The sequence below is a fragment of the Arachis stenosperma genome, chromosome 10 (genome assembly GCF_014773155.1).
Source record: "Arachis stenosperma cultivar V10309 chromosome 10, arast.V10309.gnm1.PFL2, whole genome shotgun sequence".
NCBI lineage: Eukaryota > Viridiplantae > Streptophyta > Magnoliopsida > Fabales > Fabaceae > Arachis > Arachis stenosperma.
Genome location: NC_080386.1, coordinates 2,641,293 through 2,659,364, shown reverse-complemented (window position 1 = coordinate 2,659,364; position 18,072 = coordinate 2,641,293). Strand labels below are relative to the sequence as shown.

Here is an 18,072-nt window from a genome sequence, read left to right as displayed (position 1 = left end):
ATTCATAATGTAATGTTAGAATATATTAGGATCAATTAGTATTCGTTAAAAATATTTAATATATCTAAATATTTATTATATAATATTATATTTTTATTATTATGATTTTCTTAGCACGTATAAATATCTTTCATTTTACACAATTTGAATAGACACACAAACTTTAAAAAAAAAAAAAAAATAACCTATCATTTTCAAAGAGGATACCATAATTTTGATACCATGATAGAAAGATAAGAAAAAACAGTAGAAAAAAAGTTTATGTGTTATTGAGTGTATTCAAGTTGTCTAAAATGATACAATATAAAAAAGTATTTATAGGTGTTAAGAGAATTATAATAATAAAGACGTAATATTCTATAATAAATATTCAAATAAAACTAAATAATTCTAATAAATCCTAATTAATCCTAATATATTCTGACACATAAAATGGTGGGGAATTTGTCCTTAAAATATCATGTTCCTCTTAAATGTATGATGCAATTGGCAATCTAATGATGGATTAAACTTGATGTATTGATACATAAAACTAGGTGCAGTCTAAAGTTTAGTCTGAAAATTGGTATCAAATATTTTCTATCTCATAATTCTTACAGTGATAGCATGTTTAACCTAGAAAATTGTTAGAAGATAACTTGATAACATATTAAAATCATTTGGATGATCTTATTTTACCAACAAACTAAAACTCCAAATCAAATCTCTATTAAATCTTTGCATGTATTTGTGGGATGATTCCTGAGTCATTCATCCTTAAACCAAGGAGAACATTTTGGTGTTTTAACATTCCTTAGAGCCTTCCAAACAACACTATTACACTTGAATCCAGACCCAAATGCAATCTGGCAAACACGATCACCCCTTTTCACCCTTGAATTAAACTCAAGGTATGCCAGTTCATACCAAATGCTGCTGCTAGAAGTGTTTCCAAATCGCTCCAACGTCTTCCTCGACGCTTCCATGTACTCCTCCGTCAGCTCCAAATTCTTCTGAATCTCGTCCAGAACTTTCTTGCTTGTGGCCTGGATGCACATGTGCTCGAATGCCAGCTTGTAATCCGGTATGTACGGCTTTGTTTTCCTTTTCTTGAAGAGCAAGTTAGTGAAGAAATGAAGCTGCTCTGAAACAGGTAACACCAGAGGGCCTAATGTGGTTATGTTAGCCTTCAATGCATGCCCTCCAATTTCAGTTACATCTTTGCTTACCGAAATGCCCTTCCTTCCTTCACTATCTTCCCTTTGGTGTATACTTTTGTGGCTTCTATTCTCCATTCCCTTGTGAGTTCTCACCAACTACACCACAATCTCCATAATATCATTATTTAAGATATTCTAAAACTGATACAGCGAAATCTGATTGCACGACTGTGTAAAATATTTACCTGTTTGAGTTCATACTTGGCGCGCCATCTATGAAGGCGAAAATTGGAGAGCATGACGGCTGCAGCTCCCATTCTAAAGAAGCAATTGGGAATAAGCATGTCAATGTCATTGCCAGTGTACCATGAAGAGCTCACAACTTCAGTGCTAACTACAAGGGCATAACTGCTTGGATATGCATCAAGAAGGTCTCTAGCTAGATCAATGGCCGTGACACCGGCGGCGCAGCCCATGCCGCCGAGGTTAAAGCTGTGTATATCATGTCTAAGCTTGAAATGGTTTATGATCATTGATGAGAGAGATGGGGTGGTATTTAGTATTCCACAGTTTACTACAAGGATTTTGATATCATTTGGTCTTACTTTTGTGGCACCAAGAACTTCCTTAACTGCTCCAAACATCACCATGGATGCCTCTTCTCGCCCATCCTTCAACGAGGTTCTATAACCTGGCCGGAAAACTCCCTTTGGCATGTAGGTCTCGTCGCCTATGCCGGATTTCTTAAGAACTCGTTCTTTAAACTCAATGGTAGTATCATTGAAATTCCCAGATTTTCTAGCTAATTCTATGAACTCTGCCTTGGACACCTGCAAACAATGTCAAAACCAAACAAACTATCAATAATGATTTGTTACTAGCTTCAAGTTTGTTACTTGTTACAAGCTATAAAAAACACTGAACACTTTGTTAAATTGTGTTGTTCCTATGTTAGATATATTTTGAACATAACAGAGACATTTAATATTCGTTACATGAGTATATTTTATATTCAATTGTGTTTTAATAAAAAAAATTAGATACACTCAAATATCATTATGTGTCGCGCATGTCCAATCTTATTATTAATTTATATTCTTAAAATGAGTTTTGAAATCATATATTATTATTTATTAAAACAAAAAAATTATTTAAAATACTTTATACAATTCAAAAAATAATAAAAACATTTAATAATAAAAAAATTATTTAAAAGAATTGTTAAAAAATTAATTATTAAAAAAATTAACATTAAAATTATTTTTATAAAATTTAAAAACAATTAAATATTTTTTTTATAAAAAAACAAATATACACTTATGTTATTCTCTTATTTATTTTAATATTAGTTTGTATTTCAATATCTATAAAATATTAAAAAATTATTTTATATTAATATATATATTGTGTTTCTGTGTTTTAAAAAAAATAAAATTAGTATATTTGTCTATCTTGTATGGTGTCATATCTGTGTCTGTATGACGTGTCAGTGTTTCATAGGTTTCAAGTCACATTACATAAAAAAAAGTTTTATTGAAAATCTAAAGGTGAGTTGAGATTGTGTTTTGATTGAGTACCTTGTAATGATTTGGAGGGCGAAAACATGCGAAATCAAGCAAATAGGTAGAGCGAGGAGTGAAGTCAATATATAGATAGAGGAGGAAGAAGAAGAGTGGTGAGATGAATAGAGCCTGATGAGAGAGATGTTGCCAAGTGAAGAAGTTTCCAAGATGAGCAACGAAAGCAGCAAGGAGTGGTGGTGCCAGCATCATTAACAAGTAGAGACGATGAGTAATGAGGTATCCATAACCCAATTTCACATATTTTAGGTTCACTGAACTAAGAAAATCTGGCATTCTAGGCCTCACTCTCACTGAGAATGACAGAGATCCACCATTCTGCACAATCTCTGTCGAAAACTCCTCATTTTCTTTTGACATAGGGACTTGAAAACAAGTTATTATAGTTTTAATGCAACAAGTTGATGATAATGAGTATTGTTGAGACTTGAGAGTGAAGAATAATTAAGAAATAAGAAATACATAAGCAACATGTGAAAAATATTGGACGGAAAAAAAGTTGATTTGATATACATATTTATAGATGGTAGATGGTATAATAAGTTATGATAAGGATTTTACGGAGCATGCAAATAGAATAGGGACATACATCAATTGTGCATGAATGCGTAAGACAAGCAGATTTGCAGCACCATTGAATTTGTATGCAATTATGGTAAGACTAATTATTAATTAACATATTATGTTTAATAATTAAAATTCCATTATTCAATTAAAATAATATTTATATTATGGTATTATAAGTTTATTATAACACAACAAACCATTATTGCTCTGTACTATACTATGCATGCATGCTTGTACTAATTTAAATTTCGAAAAGTTTAGCTACAGCAATTTTATTAAATTCTGGTTAGCATGTAACCAGCAAAAGAAAAGTCTTACACTATTGAATGAAATTTCACATCGTTAAAAATATTATTGATGACTATTTAATGGCTATAAATTACAAAAGTTACTGGTTCCTAGCACTTCTCAATTATTTATGAATCTCACTAAATTTTGTATGTATATATCTAAATATGATATGTTAAACTAGTATTTTTAGGAAAAGAAGTTTGAGTAACTTAAATAAATAATCAAATAAGATTTAACCAAAATTATAATCTATGATTTATTACTATCCGGCCTATTATCTATTTTTATTATGTATTTTTTTATTTGATGTTTAGCTATCGTCTTTCATGTCATTCTCTCTTATTAATCATTGAAAAGTATTTAGTATATACAAAAGTTAACTACTAAATCCATTATTATATGAGTAAAGCTAGGAAACCAAAAGCATATCAGCCAAAATTCAGCCAAATACCTTTGGATGAATTCAAAATTTTTACGAATTAATATATATGGATGTTTCTTCTATTAAGTATTAGAATGTTTCTTTTTCATATTAAATGGATGTTCTTTTATATATTTTTCGAATTTGTGATTGTTATAAGTGGATAGATTAATGTGAGAAAAAATAGGAAGGTTTTTATAGGTTTTAATTAGGTTTACTTAATCAATTTAAAATTTTTAAAATTTTGAATTTAAAAAATTTAAAATTAATTAATTATTAATATAAATTAATATAGTTTTATTTAGTTTTTGGCTGATAAGTTTTTGGTTCCTTATACTTTTCTTTATTATATATATTTTTAAGACACTTATTTTTTATCAACTAACTGTTCCTTCTGAACGCTTGGGTTTTTTTCTTCCCACTAGGTGGTATCAATCCTTCTTTTGTATTTTCGTGACGGTTTTTGGAAGTTTTTTGAAGCTATTTGGCAACAAAATATGTTAAGAAAAATTAGTCCCATAAAGTCTAGGCCTGCCCTTTGGACTTGTGAGTGAAGCCTGTAGCAGCCCATTGCAACTTTCTATTAATTTAGACCAAAAGAAAAATATTTGAGTGAATACTTATTCCAACCATGACAATTTTTCCTAAGGACCACGAGGTTTCAACAATTTTTTTTAGTAAAGGACAAATAGATTTTTAATTTTTTTTTGTAAATATTTTTGTCTTTGACCAGTGAAAAATATTTTTAAATTTCTGGCGTCTTTTAAAGTTAGACGGATCAGTCCTTCTATTCAAATGCCTCCATCAGACCCAACGGACAAATCTGACGTGGCTCCTGTAATACTTGTCACACATACGTGTCGTCATGAATTTAGTAAATTCCTTTTCTTTATGAATTCTCTACTTTGCATGCTTTTTTTCTATTTCTTGCAAGTCATTCTTACCTTCAAAACTTTAAATCACTCAAATAAACATATCAAGACATCAAATGAGAGAAAAGTAAGAATGATACGGCTTCTACATGATTAAAGAATGTTACAATGATAAAAGTGTTAGTAACATTTTTCGTCGACTTTTATTTTCTTTTTTATTTTTTGCATCATCATAATCTTACATTGCGAGTTTTGACATCAAAATGTTAATTTAGTATTCTTTTACATCGTATTCTTATTCCAATACTCTCAATAATCTTATTTTTAATATTATTTTAGAATCCAACGTTCATGATTATATTATTACTTATGATTAATTTTTTTATTTAATTTATCTTTTTTAATGAGATCATAATTTATATTATAAAAAAAATTACACTAAAATATTTACGAGAATTACAATTATAAAAGAGAATACTAAAAATAATAAAAATTAAATAGTTATCTTGATAGTGATGAAAATACATCTAAATTTTTTATGATATTTTATATAGATATTTTTAGTACTCTTAGTATTCTTTTTTAGTATGCTATAATTTTACTATTATTATTCTATAAAAAAATAATAGGTAAAAAATATATATAAACAAAAAAAATAAAGATTATGTAAAGAATAATAATATCCATGAGAGAGTACTAGAGAAAAAATATTATAAAAAAAAGCAACAAAATTGATCATATGAACAATGAAGGACAAAATTGGGAGATAAAAAATAAATTTCGATCTAACACAAAAATTTAAATATAAAAGCTATCATTTTTAGCTTTGGCTAACCTTGGGTTGAAGAGCAAAATGACGTTTACGTTCAGAAGAAGAAAAAATAGTCAAACTATAAAGTGAAACTTAAAAAAAAAAACTAAACTTATGTTTGATGCTTCAAACGCTAAGCACCCTAAATTGCTAAATTTAATTTACTTTTCTCCCATTCAATGTCTTAATATATTTGTTTGAGTGATTTAAAGTTTTGAAAGTAAGAATGACATGAAAGAAATGAAAAAAAAGTATGCAAAGTGGAGAATTCATGGCGACGCCACACATACGTGTGAGAGGGAAGTTTGCCAGGTAACGCGTATAAGTGACAAGTATTACGGGAGCCACATCCGTCTTTTCCGTTAGATCTAACGGAGGGATTGATCCGTCCAACTTTTAAGAACGACATGGACTTAAAAATATTTTTTAATGGTCAGGAACTGTCTGCGAAAAAAAGATCAGGACCTGTTTGTCCTTTACTCTATTTTTTTTAGTTTTTAATTTTTAACATTGTGAGATTTGTTAGCTCTTTCATTAATGATCTCTCTTTGAGTTAACAAAATGTGCTTACTTACATGACACATTAATCAGCCGATCTGTTTATTAAATGACAACTAGGATTGACAGATTTTCATTGGGGACTTCGTCATCTTTCAGAATAATTGTCAAAAACAGTTTAAAATTTTTTCTTTCTATTTTTGTTACCTTTTTATATACATCAGCTAAATTTATTGTGTAAGAATTGAAAAATATTAGTAATTTTTAAATTGATTTTACTTATAGAAATTAAATAAAAGAGATACATATTAATAAGAATGACATCTAATTGTTATTATCAGTCTTATCTATTTATTATTAGTTATTCCAAAATGTTAAAATTTGAATTTTTGATGTTATATCTACATGGTTAGTTGATATAAACATTTGTATTTGTTTTAGATTTAATTACTCTGGTCTCTATAGTTTCGCAAAATTTTCAATTAGATTCTTATATTTTTTTTTCCTTTTAATTGGTTCCTGTACTAACTTTTTTTTAAAATTAGATCCCTCTTAGTAGTAATTGCCTAATTGGCTTAATTTTATAGGGACCTAACTAAAAAAAATAGTGCAGAGACCCAAATAAAAAAAAAGTGTAGAGACCAATTAAAAAAAAAAGAATTTAGTGCAAGGATTCAATAAAAAAATTATAAGGACCTAATTAAAAATTTTGCGAAATTATAGGACCAGTAGAGTAATTAAACCTTTGTTTTATCTATTTTAGATAACATATTATGATAACTTTTTTATTATCTATTATAAAATAAAATATACACTTCTTTTAATAATAATAAAATATGAATTATGATATTTAATTTAAATTGATTGCACATAAAACTTAACATAATTCTAATAATATAATATTTTATTAATTTTTTTAAATAATAATAAAAAAATTAAAAAATATATACCTTCCGTTTAATTTTTATAAGTAAGAATAAATTAAAAAATTATTAATATTTTTCTGTTTTTACACAATAAATTTAGTCAATGTATATAAAAAAAATAATAAAAATTTAAACGATTCCTGATAATTATTTCAAAGACAATGAGATTTTCAATAAAAAAATCTATCAATTATAGTTAGTACTTAATGGATAAATTAATAATTTAACGTTACGTAAGTATATTCTATTAATTCACCGTGAAAATATTAGACATAAAAATTAATCAATTTTATGAAAATAAAATATATATTTTTATTAAAAATTTTGTTGTTTTTTAAAGTAATTAGCATAACTGTTTAGAGTTTTTTCTCAAAATATTTTGATTTTGAGAAAATATGTTCTTGGAGGGAGCATGTCTTGGAAGAGTTTTGTGCAGCTCGACAATATTTTCTTTAAAGAAATAAATAAATAATATCAATTATTTCAGTTTCGGCTTTCTTTTTTCGTTTTATTTATGTGGATTCCTTTGATTTGATGATTTTCACAAACAGATAGGGACAAGCTAAGAATCCCCGTCCCTAAGGAAAAAAACAAAAAACTGTTAGGTAAATGTTGAAGCAATAATGCTTGAGCATTTTGTTGATGTATAAGCAAGGCCTAACTATGTTAAGTGGAAACAAATGCAATGAAACAAGTAAAAAAAAAATAAAAATAAAAAAATAAAAAACAAAAAAAAATAAAAAACAAAAAAAAAAGGCCTAACTGTTTAGAGCCTTAAAGGGTAATAGATATAATACTAGGAGTGTCTAACTGTCTATAGGTTTCGCCAATTCGATTACTAAGAGCGCTAAAATGGAGAAGTCTGTCTCGTCTGCCAAAAATTTACCATCTAGTGAATTGAATTGTTCTATTTTATTTAGTGATATGGTCTTAAATTTTTCATTTATCCTATCTAATAGTGTGTAGTCCGTTAATTTTGTTTATAAATTATTAAATGTTAAATAATATATAATTTTACAATTATTTAAATAAATTTATAATTTTAAAAGATATAAAAAATTATAATTTTTAAATTTATAAATATTAAAGTCTTTATAATTATAAATACATAATAAATATAATTATAAATTAAATTTTTTGAAACAAAATAATATAACCAATATTATCTAAAACAAAACAAACATTCTTCAAAATATATAATTAAATATCTTTAAGTTTATAATCAATCAAACATAAAATATAATTCAAAATATAACTTAAAACATCTTCAATTATCATCTTCATCATTTTGTAAATTAATAATATCATAATAATTTGTTAAAAACATCTGGCCTGCCGGGAAAACCCGCCCCCCACCCATGCTAAAGTCCACAGGCGGTGTAGGTTAGATGGACTTTTAAGTTTGTCGGTTTTAAATTTCTTATCTGCCCCACCTTTTTTGGTAGGTTACATAGGTCAGACCGACGAGTTTCGTCCCATTCGCCACCCTTATCGTCCAAAATCAATTCGATCTAATTATATTAATTTTGGACCTAATAGTAATAGGTAATCAGGTACAATCGTGTTAGACTTGATCAAACCCGACTGTAATTGATTTAGATATTGGTTTTGAGATCACTAACCACTCGAATATCTGATTAGTTTAATATTAATTAAATAAATAAATAAAATCTAATAATATATATAAAAATTTATCTTTTAATCTTAAAGTCTTTTAATTTATAATAATTATTTAAGTTTAAAATTATTATATATTACTTTTTTTAATATTAATATTCTATATTTATAGTATTTAGATTAATTTTTTAAATTTTTCTTTCAAATTTATTTGAATTTTATTTTCAATCGAATACATAATTATCCGAATCCATCTAATCCAAATTTAATCAGATCCGCTCAACAAAAATTCATAAATTCGAACCGATTAAAACCGGTTATGTTTTCATTTCTCTCCAAAATGAAATCGTGTGCACCGAATTAAGTAACTCTTAACGAATTAGCTATACATGTGTGATACGAACCTTTCTTTTATAGAGATTGGTACATGCCGAAAAATCTGAGATAATATGTAACTTTTACGCCATAAAGAAAGAATGTTAGAATAAAGAGGGAAGGATGAAGAGTGCACTTCTAAATTCTTTTGCATATATATATGATAAAGTATTGATAGGGATGTGTGCCATTTATGCAAAGCTAAGCTCTGATGATCAAGCAACAACCTCCGAATCGCGGATATCTTTATAAAGTATTATTGATAATTTCTTTATATTATTATCCTTTCCCGAGAGAAAAAATAGGATAGATCACAGAAGCTAAATTGAACTAATTTTGGAGTTCACTAAGGATTGAATTCTTGATCTTTTGAATTCAGCGCTCTAATACCACTCATCCTAAAAATTTCAGTTGATGGAAAAATATAATACTAATGATTATATCTCTAATATTCTACAAACTTACATTATACATATTGTATAAATATTTCATTGGCTCCTCGTACTTTTCCATTTCCAAGATTACATGCTAGCTAATGTTATAAACAGCTGACTGATTATTAGGAAAGCTATTTGAATCTTCATATTATTATCTCATGAAACAACATATCTAGTACTCTTAAGTTTTTTCTTGAGCTGCTCACATATAATATTATTATTGTTATGACTTGGAATTATTGCACGTTAATTATTGATTGAATTATTATTTGGCAGTTTGTGCCGTTAATTATTATTATTAGAAAACGTTTTTTATTTTTTAATAAATATATTTAAAAATAATTATTTTTTTATTTTTTATATACATTTTTAATTAATAACTTTAACATATCTTTTTAATTTTAATGCAGAAAAATTGTTAGTGATGTAATAATAATAATAATAATAATAAGATAAACTCTATAAACAATAGAGTTGATTATTTTTAACCCGTATTTTTAGTCATCGGTTCAACTTTTTTATTTTAGCAATCTAATAATATATTTTTAATTTATATTTTTTAAATTATTAATTAACTGTTGACCAAGAATAATAAATTTTATTAATTTTATAATATTTTTTTATAATAATAATAATAATAAAAAAATTTTAGAATATCTCTATATGACTAGTAGAGTTAATTGTTTTTAACCCGTATGTTTAATTGTTAGTCTAATTCTTTTAATCTAACAATTCAATAATATACTTTTAGTTTACATTTTTAATATTATTAACTAATTATTGTTCAAAAATAATAACTTTTACTAATTCTCTAATATTTCTCTAATAATAATAATAATAATAATAATAATAATAATAATAATAATAATCTTGTATTAGTTTCTGAAATTGGGAGAGTTTAATTTATTTAACTACTGAGGTTTGAGAAAATGAAGATCTAGGAGTATCATCTCCTAATTATAAACTTTTTTTGTTTAAATGAATGCAACGATTAGGAGGGCGACTCATCCTTTTGAGTTTTGTGTTTAACAATCTATTCTTAATATATAAAAGTAGATGCAGAAGTTTATTCACATTATTTTTAAGATATTTTTCTTCTTTTACTAATGTTATATCAGTAATATTGCTTACTTGACAAAATTTTAAAAAACTAGGGTGCAAAATTAACAATGACAATAATTAGAAATTAATAATATCTAACCAAATTTGTAACCTACAAAGATATTAAATCTATATCGAGTATTTATTATATCTTATCATTATAAATAATATAATAAATTTATAACTCCAATAATTAATTTATTAATTTCTATAAATAACTCATTAAATATAATAAACATCCATATTATAAATGTTATAATAATATTAGAGGAGTGCTAAGGGCCAACAAATTTTGTGATTTGTAACCATCAATTAGTTATCATTAATAATTTTAATGGTATAAGATTTTATCTAAAAGTATAAAATTATTCACTTTACTTTTACTGATTAAATACTGACTAAATTTTAATAAAATTATTGCTGAACCTCTAGACTTTTCTATAATATTATTAATCATAATAAATTTTATTCCATACTCAATGATGCATGTAGGGTGGCATTATGGTGATTGATGTTAACGTTGAACAAACCACTGCTCAATTACTCATTGCCATGGATAACACCATATTAATCTAATAAATTAATGGATAATCAAGTATATTTTTATTGCTTGTGATGATATAATTTTCACGTTAATTTATCTCAAAGGGATGCTTCGCGTAAACTAATTTCTTGGATTGAATTAATTTTCTTAATTTTATATATATATGCCTCTATTGTATATTAATAACCTTTTAATTAAATGATAATGATCAATACAAACATCTTTTCAATGAAAACTAATTATCATATTATTGTAGAAAAAAAATCCACCTTAATTAGTAAAGATCTTATTAACACGTTGCCATATTGTTGTTATATGGGTCAAAATTTAAATCATCGACGATGCTGAAAATAATTGAACAGCTTCAATGTATGTGGTATATATATCTCATTTATAATGTGTAAAAAAAAGATTGATCTGACACACTAATGTGAATAATTAGAATATATCTTACAAAGTATATGGATATAAATCCTCCATTAATTATACTAGCTATCAGAAATTATTTGATGAATTAATTAGTGGTCGATAAATATCTTTTTAAAGGTTTATATATGCCTTTATGAATCATTTTGATTTTGGTCCGCTATGTACCTCACTGAAAATTTTGTTAATATATAGAGGATAAATTACTTAATTAAAAATAAATAATTTACTCTCTAATTTTTAAAGAGTACTAAAGTTAACTGTATATAAAACATGTATTCGTCATATATATATACATATTCAATTGAGCTTGTATATATGATGGGATAAGATAGATATAGGCACATGCAGAAACACATGTTCCACGTCTATATAATATACAAAATTGATGTATAAATCTTTGATTTGGATCTTCCATGTATACATATAGCCATACAAAGTTTACAGCTGTTCACTATTATAAAATTATTTTATGACGTATTATCAGAATTTTATATTCAAATAATTTAGAGTAGGGATGGATTGTATTTTCACTATAATTTAAAATTTTTTTGAGTAGTATATGATAATAATATTTATTTATTTTTATTAAATTATTAAATTTAATTTTACAATAATTTTTTTTATTCAACTTTTGATATTAAATAGTCAGTTTAAGAATTATATATTAAATATTTATTAAAATGATCAATTCTCAATTTAAATAAGGTTAGTATTCTTTCTTAAAAATAAACTCATCAAAATATATTATTTATCTTTTTTTAAAATTAGTTTTAATTTTTCCTGTAACAACTATATTAATTGAAAGAATTTTTTAACTATGAATGTAACTGAGAGTTAGTTTATAATTGTATGAGAAGTAAATTTTTAAATAACTGTTTAGTCATATATTATATATATATATATAAAAGAGACATTTCAATTGTATTATTAAAAAAAGTTACTCAACTTTTTTTTTAAAATATGAAACCTAAAAAATAAAATTATAAATTATACATTATTATTTAAATTATTATTTTGGTGTTTTAATTTTTAAATTATATATTTTGAAGACTAATCATATTTTACAATAACAAAATATAATTATAACAATAATTATGCTATATATACATAAAAAATAACTATTCGTATATAATACATATTGAAAATAAATTAAATAATAAATATATTTATACACAAATACATAATGGTTAATGAACAATTTTATAACTGATTTTTATGCAATATAATATTTTTATTATAAAAATTATTAGATTTTATTTATCTTGTGTCCTAAAGATACATATTAAGATTACAAATTGAGAATATTTTTGTTGTAAATACAAAAACTTAAGTTTTTAATATATTTATTTTACAGTTATTAAATGAAAAAATTTAAAACCTTTCACTAATACTAAGTTTGTCTTGTGTCTTTAGGACACATATTAGTTAAACCTAAATTATTATGATATTATATATATTTTGTTCTTATTGTCAGAATTTTTTAGATTCGTGATTGATTTAGAATTTGATTTTTTTGTAAATCTCAAAAACTAAAAAAAATAATATAAGATAAATAAAAAAATGTCTATATAAAAATTAAACATACTTAAAAAAATTGTTTGAGAAAAAAATATTAATGATGAATGATTAGGATTTGTGCCTTTTTTTATTATTATCTCATTATTTTACCAAACTTCCCAAAATAGTCTCTTTAATTTGATTCATGAAGCAACCGTGCGTATAGCCTTAATTGCATTACCTAATTAAGGACATAGACCTAATTCACTTGCTAGATCTGGTAACAATAATTTTAATTTATTGTTTCATTGGTTCATATAAAAAATTTTTAAAACAAAGAGTTTGACACACCAGAATGAAGCATATAGTAACAGTCAAACACAGCAAACAAAAAAATGAAGTACAAATACAACAACACAAGAAAAATATCTCTGTCATTTCCTGTCACAATAACACCATGAAAACACAGTAAAAATCCATGGAGGTGTTGATAATGTTGATGTTGATGCCTCTGGTTATCTTAATTGCAATAATACATGGGATAATCATGCACCTCTACTCCACTTTTTCACTATTCATTCACCTTTAATTTATTCCAATAATACTCACACTATTACATTTGACTTCCAAGTTACATTGTCACGCACGTCCGCATCACAGATTAATTACTATTAAAATAAGTACTTTAGCAAAAATTAGTTATAATATATATTTTTTATTTACATGTATAATTTTATATATTTTGACATTATAAGTTTATCTCAACTTTCCAAGACCTACTCATGGCGATGTGAAATACCATATACTGATGGATATACAATTTGGTAATAATTACGTGTCTAAAATTTTTTGTTTAACTTATCTATCTCAACAATACTAGGAAATCAAGAAGGTACCAACTAAATGTCTTTAGGTGAATCTAAAACTTTTACGTGAATGGTATTTATATTAGACATTAGAATATTTTTTATTAAGTATCAGACTTTTCATACTCTATGAATGTTTTTTATATATTTTTTGAATTTTTGGAATTAGCGTAACACTCAAAAAACTTCGAGTGTGAGATGTGAAGAAACGAGCTTAATTCTACGCCGTGATCCTAGAAGTAGTTTTGGAAAGATATTATTCAAAAGTTAATTTTAATTAAATAGCAATTAATAATAAATATTGTAAATAAAAAAAATTAATTAATTAAAAATGTGTCATGAAACCACTCATTCCAAAAACTTAAACTGATAGGAAAAGTTAACACTAATGGTTATATCTCTAATAGAATAAAATATAAATTAATGTGTTTTTATTTAGTTTTTGACTAACAACTTTTTGGTTCTATATACTTTTTCAATCTAAAAATAATTATGAAATATTTAAAATTTATTATAAAAAATAGGACATAATTAATAACAACTTCTAACTCTGGTCCCCGTATATATATATTCCCCTCTTTTTTGGTCGTTGTTATTATTATTGTTGTCGCATTTGGTGATTTGGATTAGAGAAAACAAATAGGGTGACCAACGTGTCGAATCTCATACTGCTGCTACAGTTGCAAACAATTGGTAAGTCTTCGTCAATCAATTTTTATACGTTTTTTCTTCTTTTTGTTCTTTAGTTAATTTATGGACTTTACTCTCTTTATTTTAACACATGCAATCGGAAGGAGGAGAGAGAAAAAAACATCAATGGATGATTATTGATTGATGGAAAATCATGAATGTATGCGGCCTCAAAACTAGCCATTGTTCACAACAGGAAATTAAATTCTTTTCTCTTTGGATTAAAATGTGTTTTTTATGCATAAATTATAAATAATGGAATATCTGGATGGGTCCAACTTTACAATGAATTAGAAACTCAAATCTTGTAATTATTATTTTAAAATCGTTATGCAATTTAGGAACTCACTTAACCAATTGACTTGCGTAATTCTGTATAATATACCAAAAGATAGATAGATAGTTCTATTAGAAACTCTACGTACATCTCACTAATTCTCTGAAATAAATATTGAAATTTCGAATTTTGTCTTATATATATAATAATTGATTAATTAACGATAAAATTTTAAATAAAATTTAAATTCATAATACATTAATTATTGACCTATTAAATTGGAGACTACTGTAAAAAATAAAACAAAAAATTTAGGCATATTTAATATATTAACTACTAATAAAAATAATCATAAAAATTATTAATGACAAAAAAGCATTTAATATATTTTAAAATTTAATAAATGTATCCATTCTTTTATAAAAATTCATTTTCAATGAGCATAATACTGAGATGGTTACCAAAATTAAATGATCGGATATACTATAAAAATAAATTACTTATATGCATGACATTTTGAAATAAATTTTGTAATGATTGAATTGAAAATAAGATTTGCAAATCAATGGACTCATGCCTTAATTTCTGAAATAAGTGAAGTGCCTATTTTAACATCATCACCAACTTTTAAAAGGCATTTCAAGTTCATAGACATTGTGCTAATTAAATAAGATCAAGATCTTTAAAATAAAAAAGAATAAAATAATAAAGTAAGATATTAATTATTTTTAAATTAAAATAATAAAATTTATATATGATAAAAGTTTTATCACTTTATTAATTTTTTATTTGGAAAAGTAAATTCAATTTAACATGTCTTAAATTAAAGGCTAGTTAGAAGCCTAAGTGGAAACTCAAAAAAGATAGCAATGTGTGGCCAATAATATTTGGCTAAAGTATACACACGCACCATTTTTTAATTTAATTTAGACTTCAATTCTTCAAAACCTAGCTAATCCTAGTCCCAATTCCAATAAAACACAAAGAATGGATTAAGCTAGCTCGCCTACACTGCTACTCTTTTTCTAGCTAACAATTTGTGGGGAAAATTTTGGATGGAGATGTAATCTTATATAAAGCCTCTCTTACTTTGCTTAGGTTTAAATAAAATAATGAGATCTTTTTTTATTATAAAATAATTAAAAGCTAACTTTCTTTCACTTAAGTTTACTCTAACTTTTTCCGGCCCCTTTTTTCTTCCCTTTTATTTTCTTTTACTTGTTAATATGTAACAAAAATTTAATGTATTAAAAATATAAAATATTTTATATAATTGTATAATTATAAATATTTTTTTAATAATCATTCATGTAATTAATATAAAATATAATTATTTTTATTAATATCACATTATATAATTGAATATATTAAATTATTGTTCCACTTTAGCACACGATAATAATAAAAAAGTCTTGTGGTCCACAAATTCAGGCCAACAAAATACATAAATTTAATTTTATTATCTTATCTTATCTTATCTTTATTTATTTTTATCTTTTATAGGTCAATACTCTGTATATATTTAGTTTTATTTTTATAATTTACAATACAATTTAATTCAATCAATCAACAATTGATCAAAAAATACAAAGTACACTTTTTATTTTTCTTTTCTTATTCTTTCATAATTTTATGAATACACGTGTAAAATGATTTTGTATCAAAATTAAAATGTATTTTTAAAAGTAAAAATTCAGGTGCAGTCGACTTCACGTAAAATTGATAGTTGAGAGCTGTTAGAAAAAAATTTAGTCAAATTAATTAAGAGGAGTGCTACACATACAAGTCATTTTTGTTTACAAGTCTTACAAGTTGGGCCTAACACGCGCGTTACAGAAGAAGAAGCAAGTTGGGCCTGTAAGAAGAGTAAATATAAATGACTTGTATGATTTGTATGGAAAAGCGCTCTCTCTTTGCCTTCGATCTCCTTCTGTTTTTTTTCGATTTTCATGATTTCTAAAATCAAGTTTTGAAATTGTTTTGAAGATGATGGAACTTCAGAAATACACTCGAACGATTACAAAAATACACCCAAACGATTATAGAAATACATCCAAAGGATTACAAAAATACACCCAAACAGTTACAGAAATAAACCCAAATGATTACAGAAATACACCCAAAAGATTTAAGAAATACACCCAATATAGGGAGAGACAGTATATTTTTTCTTGAAATCAATACACCCAAAGAATTATAGAAATACACCCAAAGGATTACAAAAATACACCCAAAGAATTTAAGAAATACACCCAAAATTCGTTGAAGTACACCTTATGCATAATTCAGAACTCTTTCTCTTTTTTCTCCTCATCTTCTGCTGCTGCTTCTTCTTCAAAAATGATTTCAGAGCTTGATATCAAAAAACAATGGAAACCGAAAATAACTAAGAAAGAAAACAAAGAGAAAAGCACGTAAATGAAGAAGAAGAACAGGAAGAGAAAGAAGAACGTGTAGCAAGAAGAAGAAGAAAGAGAAAGAGAAGGTAAGAAACGTACCTTGAATAATATTTCTTCGTTTTTTCTAGTGATTTTGATGAAGAAAAAAGAGAAAACGAAAAGAAGAGAAAAAATTTCAATAAAAAAAGAGGGAGAAAGAGAAGAAAAAGAGACAAGAGAAAAAAGAAGAAAAAGAGGTACAAAAAAAATGTAAAACAACGTGTTTATAAATGACTTGTATGATTTGTATAAAAAATCACTTATATATAAAAAATTACTCATTAATTAAACATCTAACTACTCTTACCTATCACCGGACGTTTACCACATCTGAATTTCCACCATTTTCAAATGACATGGATCATGTCATAAATCATGATTTGAATTACACCTAAGTGTGATGTCTCTCCACAACCACCACTCTTCATGTCCAGGCCCCGACCCTATCAGGCACGTTCTCTTCATCAAAATTTGCCGCGTCAGCCTTCAGCTGTTCACTTTCAGCACCATTCAATGAAGATGACACTCCCATTCGTGCCCATTTCCTTCTTCACAAAACATAAATGCATGCACCTCTAGATTTAGTTCTAATTAATAAAATCATTTTAAATTTATATCAAATAGAAAAAGGACAAAAAGGTAAAATAAATTAAACAAAGGATACTGATTTCATTTAGATACTATATTTTTGAAAAA

At 25.5% G+C, this 18,072-nt stretch overlaps 1 protein-coding gene across 1 annotated transcript; it reads right to left on the bottom strand.

Moving 5' to 3' along the window:
* Positions 1-746: 746 nt before the first annotated feature.
* LOC130954273 (3-ketoacyl-CoA synthase 15-like) lies at positions 747-3,079 on the bottom strand. The gene is made up of 3 exons (XM_057881009.1): positions 2,717-3,079; positions 1,385-1,969; positions 747-1,295 (listed from the first exon to the last, which is right to left on the bottom strand). The coding sequence occupies exons 1-3, from the start codon at positions 3,077-3,079 to the stop codon at positions 747-749; spliced, it is 1,497 nt and encodes a 498-aa protein (XP_057736992.1).
* Between the last annotated feature and the right edge of the window lie 14,993 nt (positions 3,080-18,072).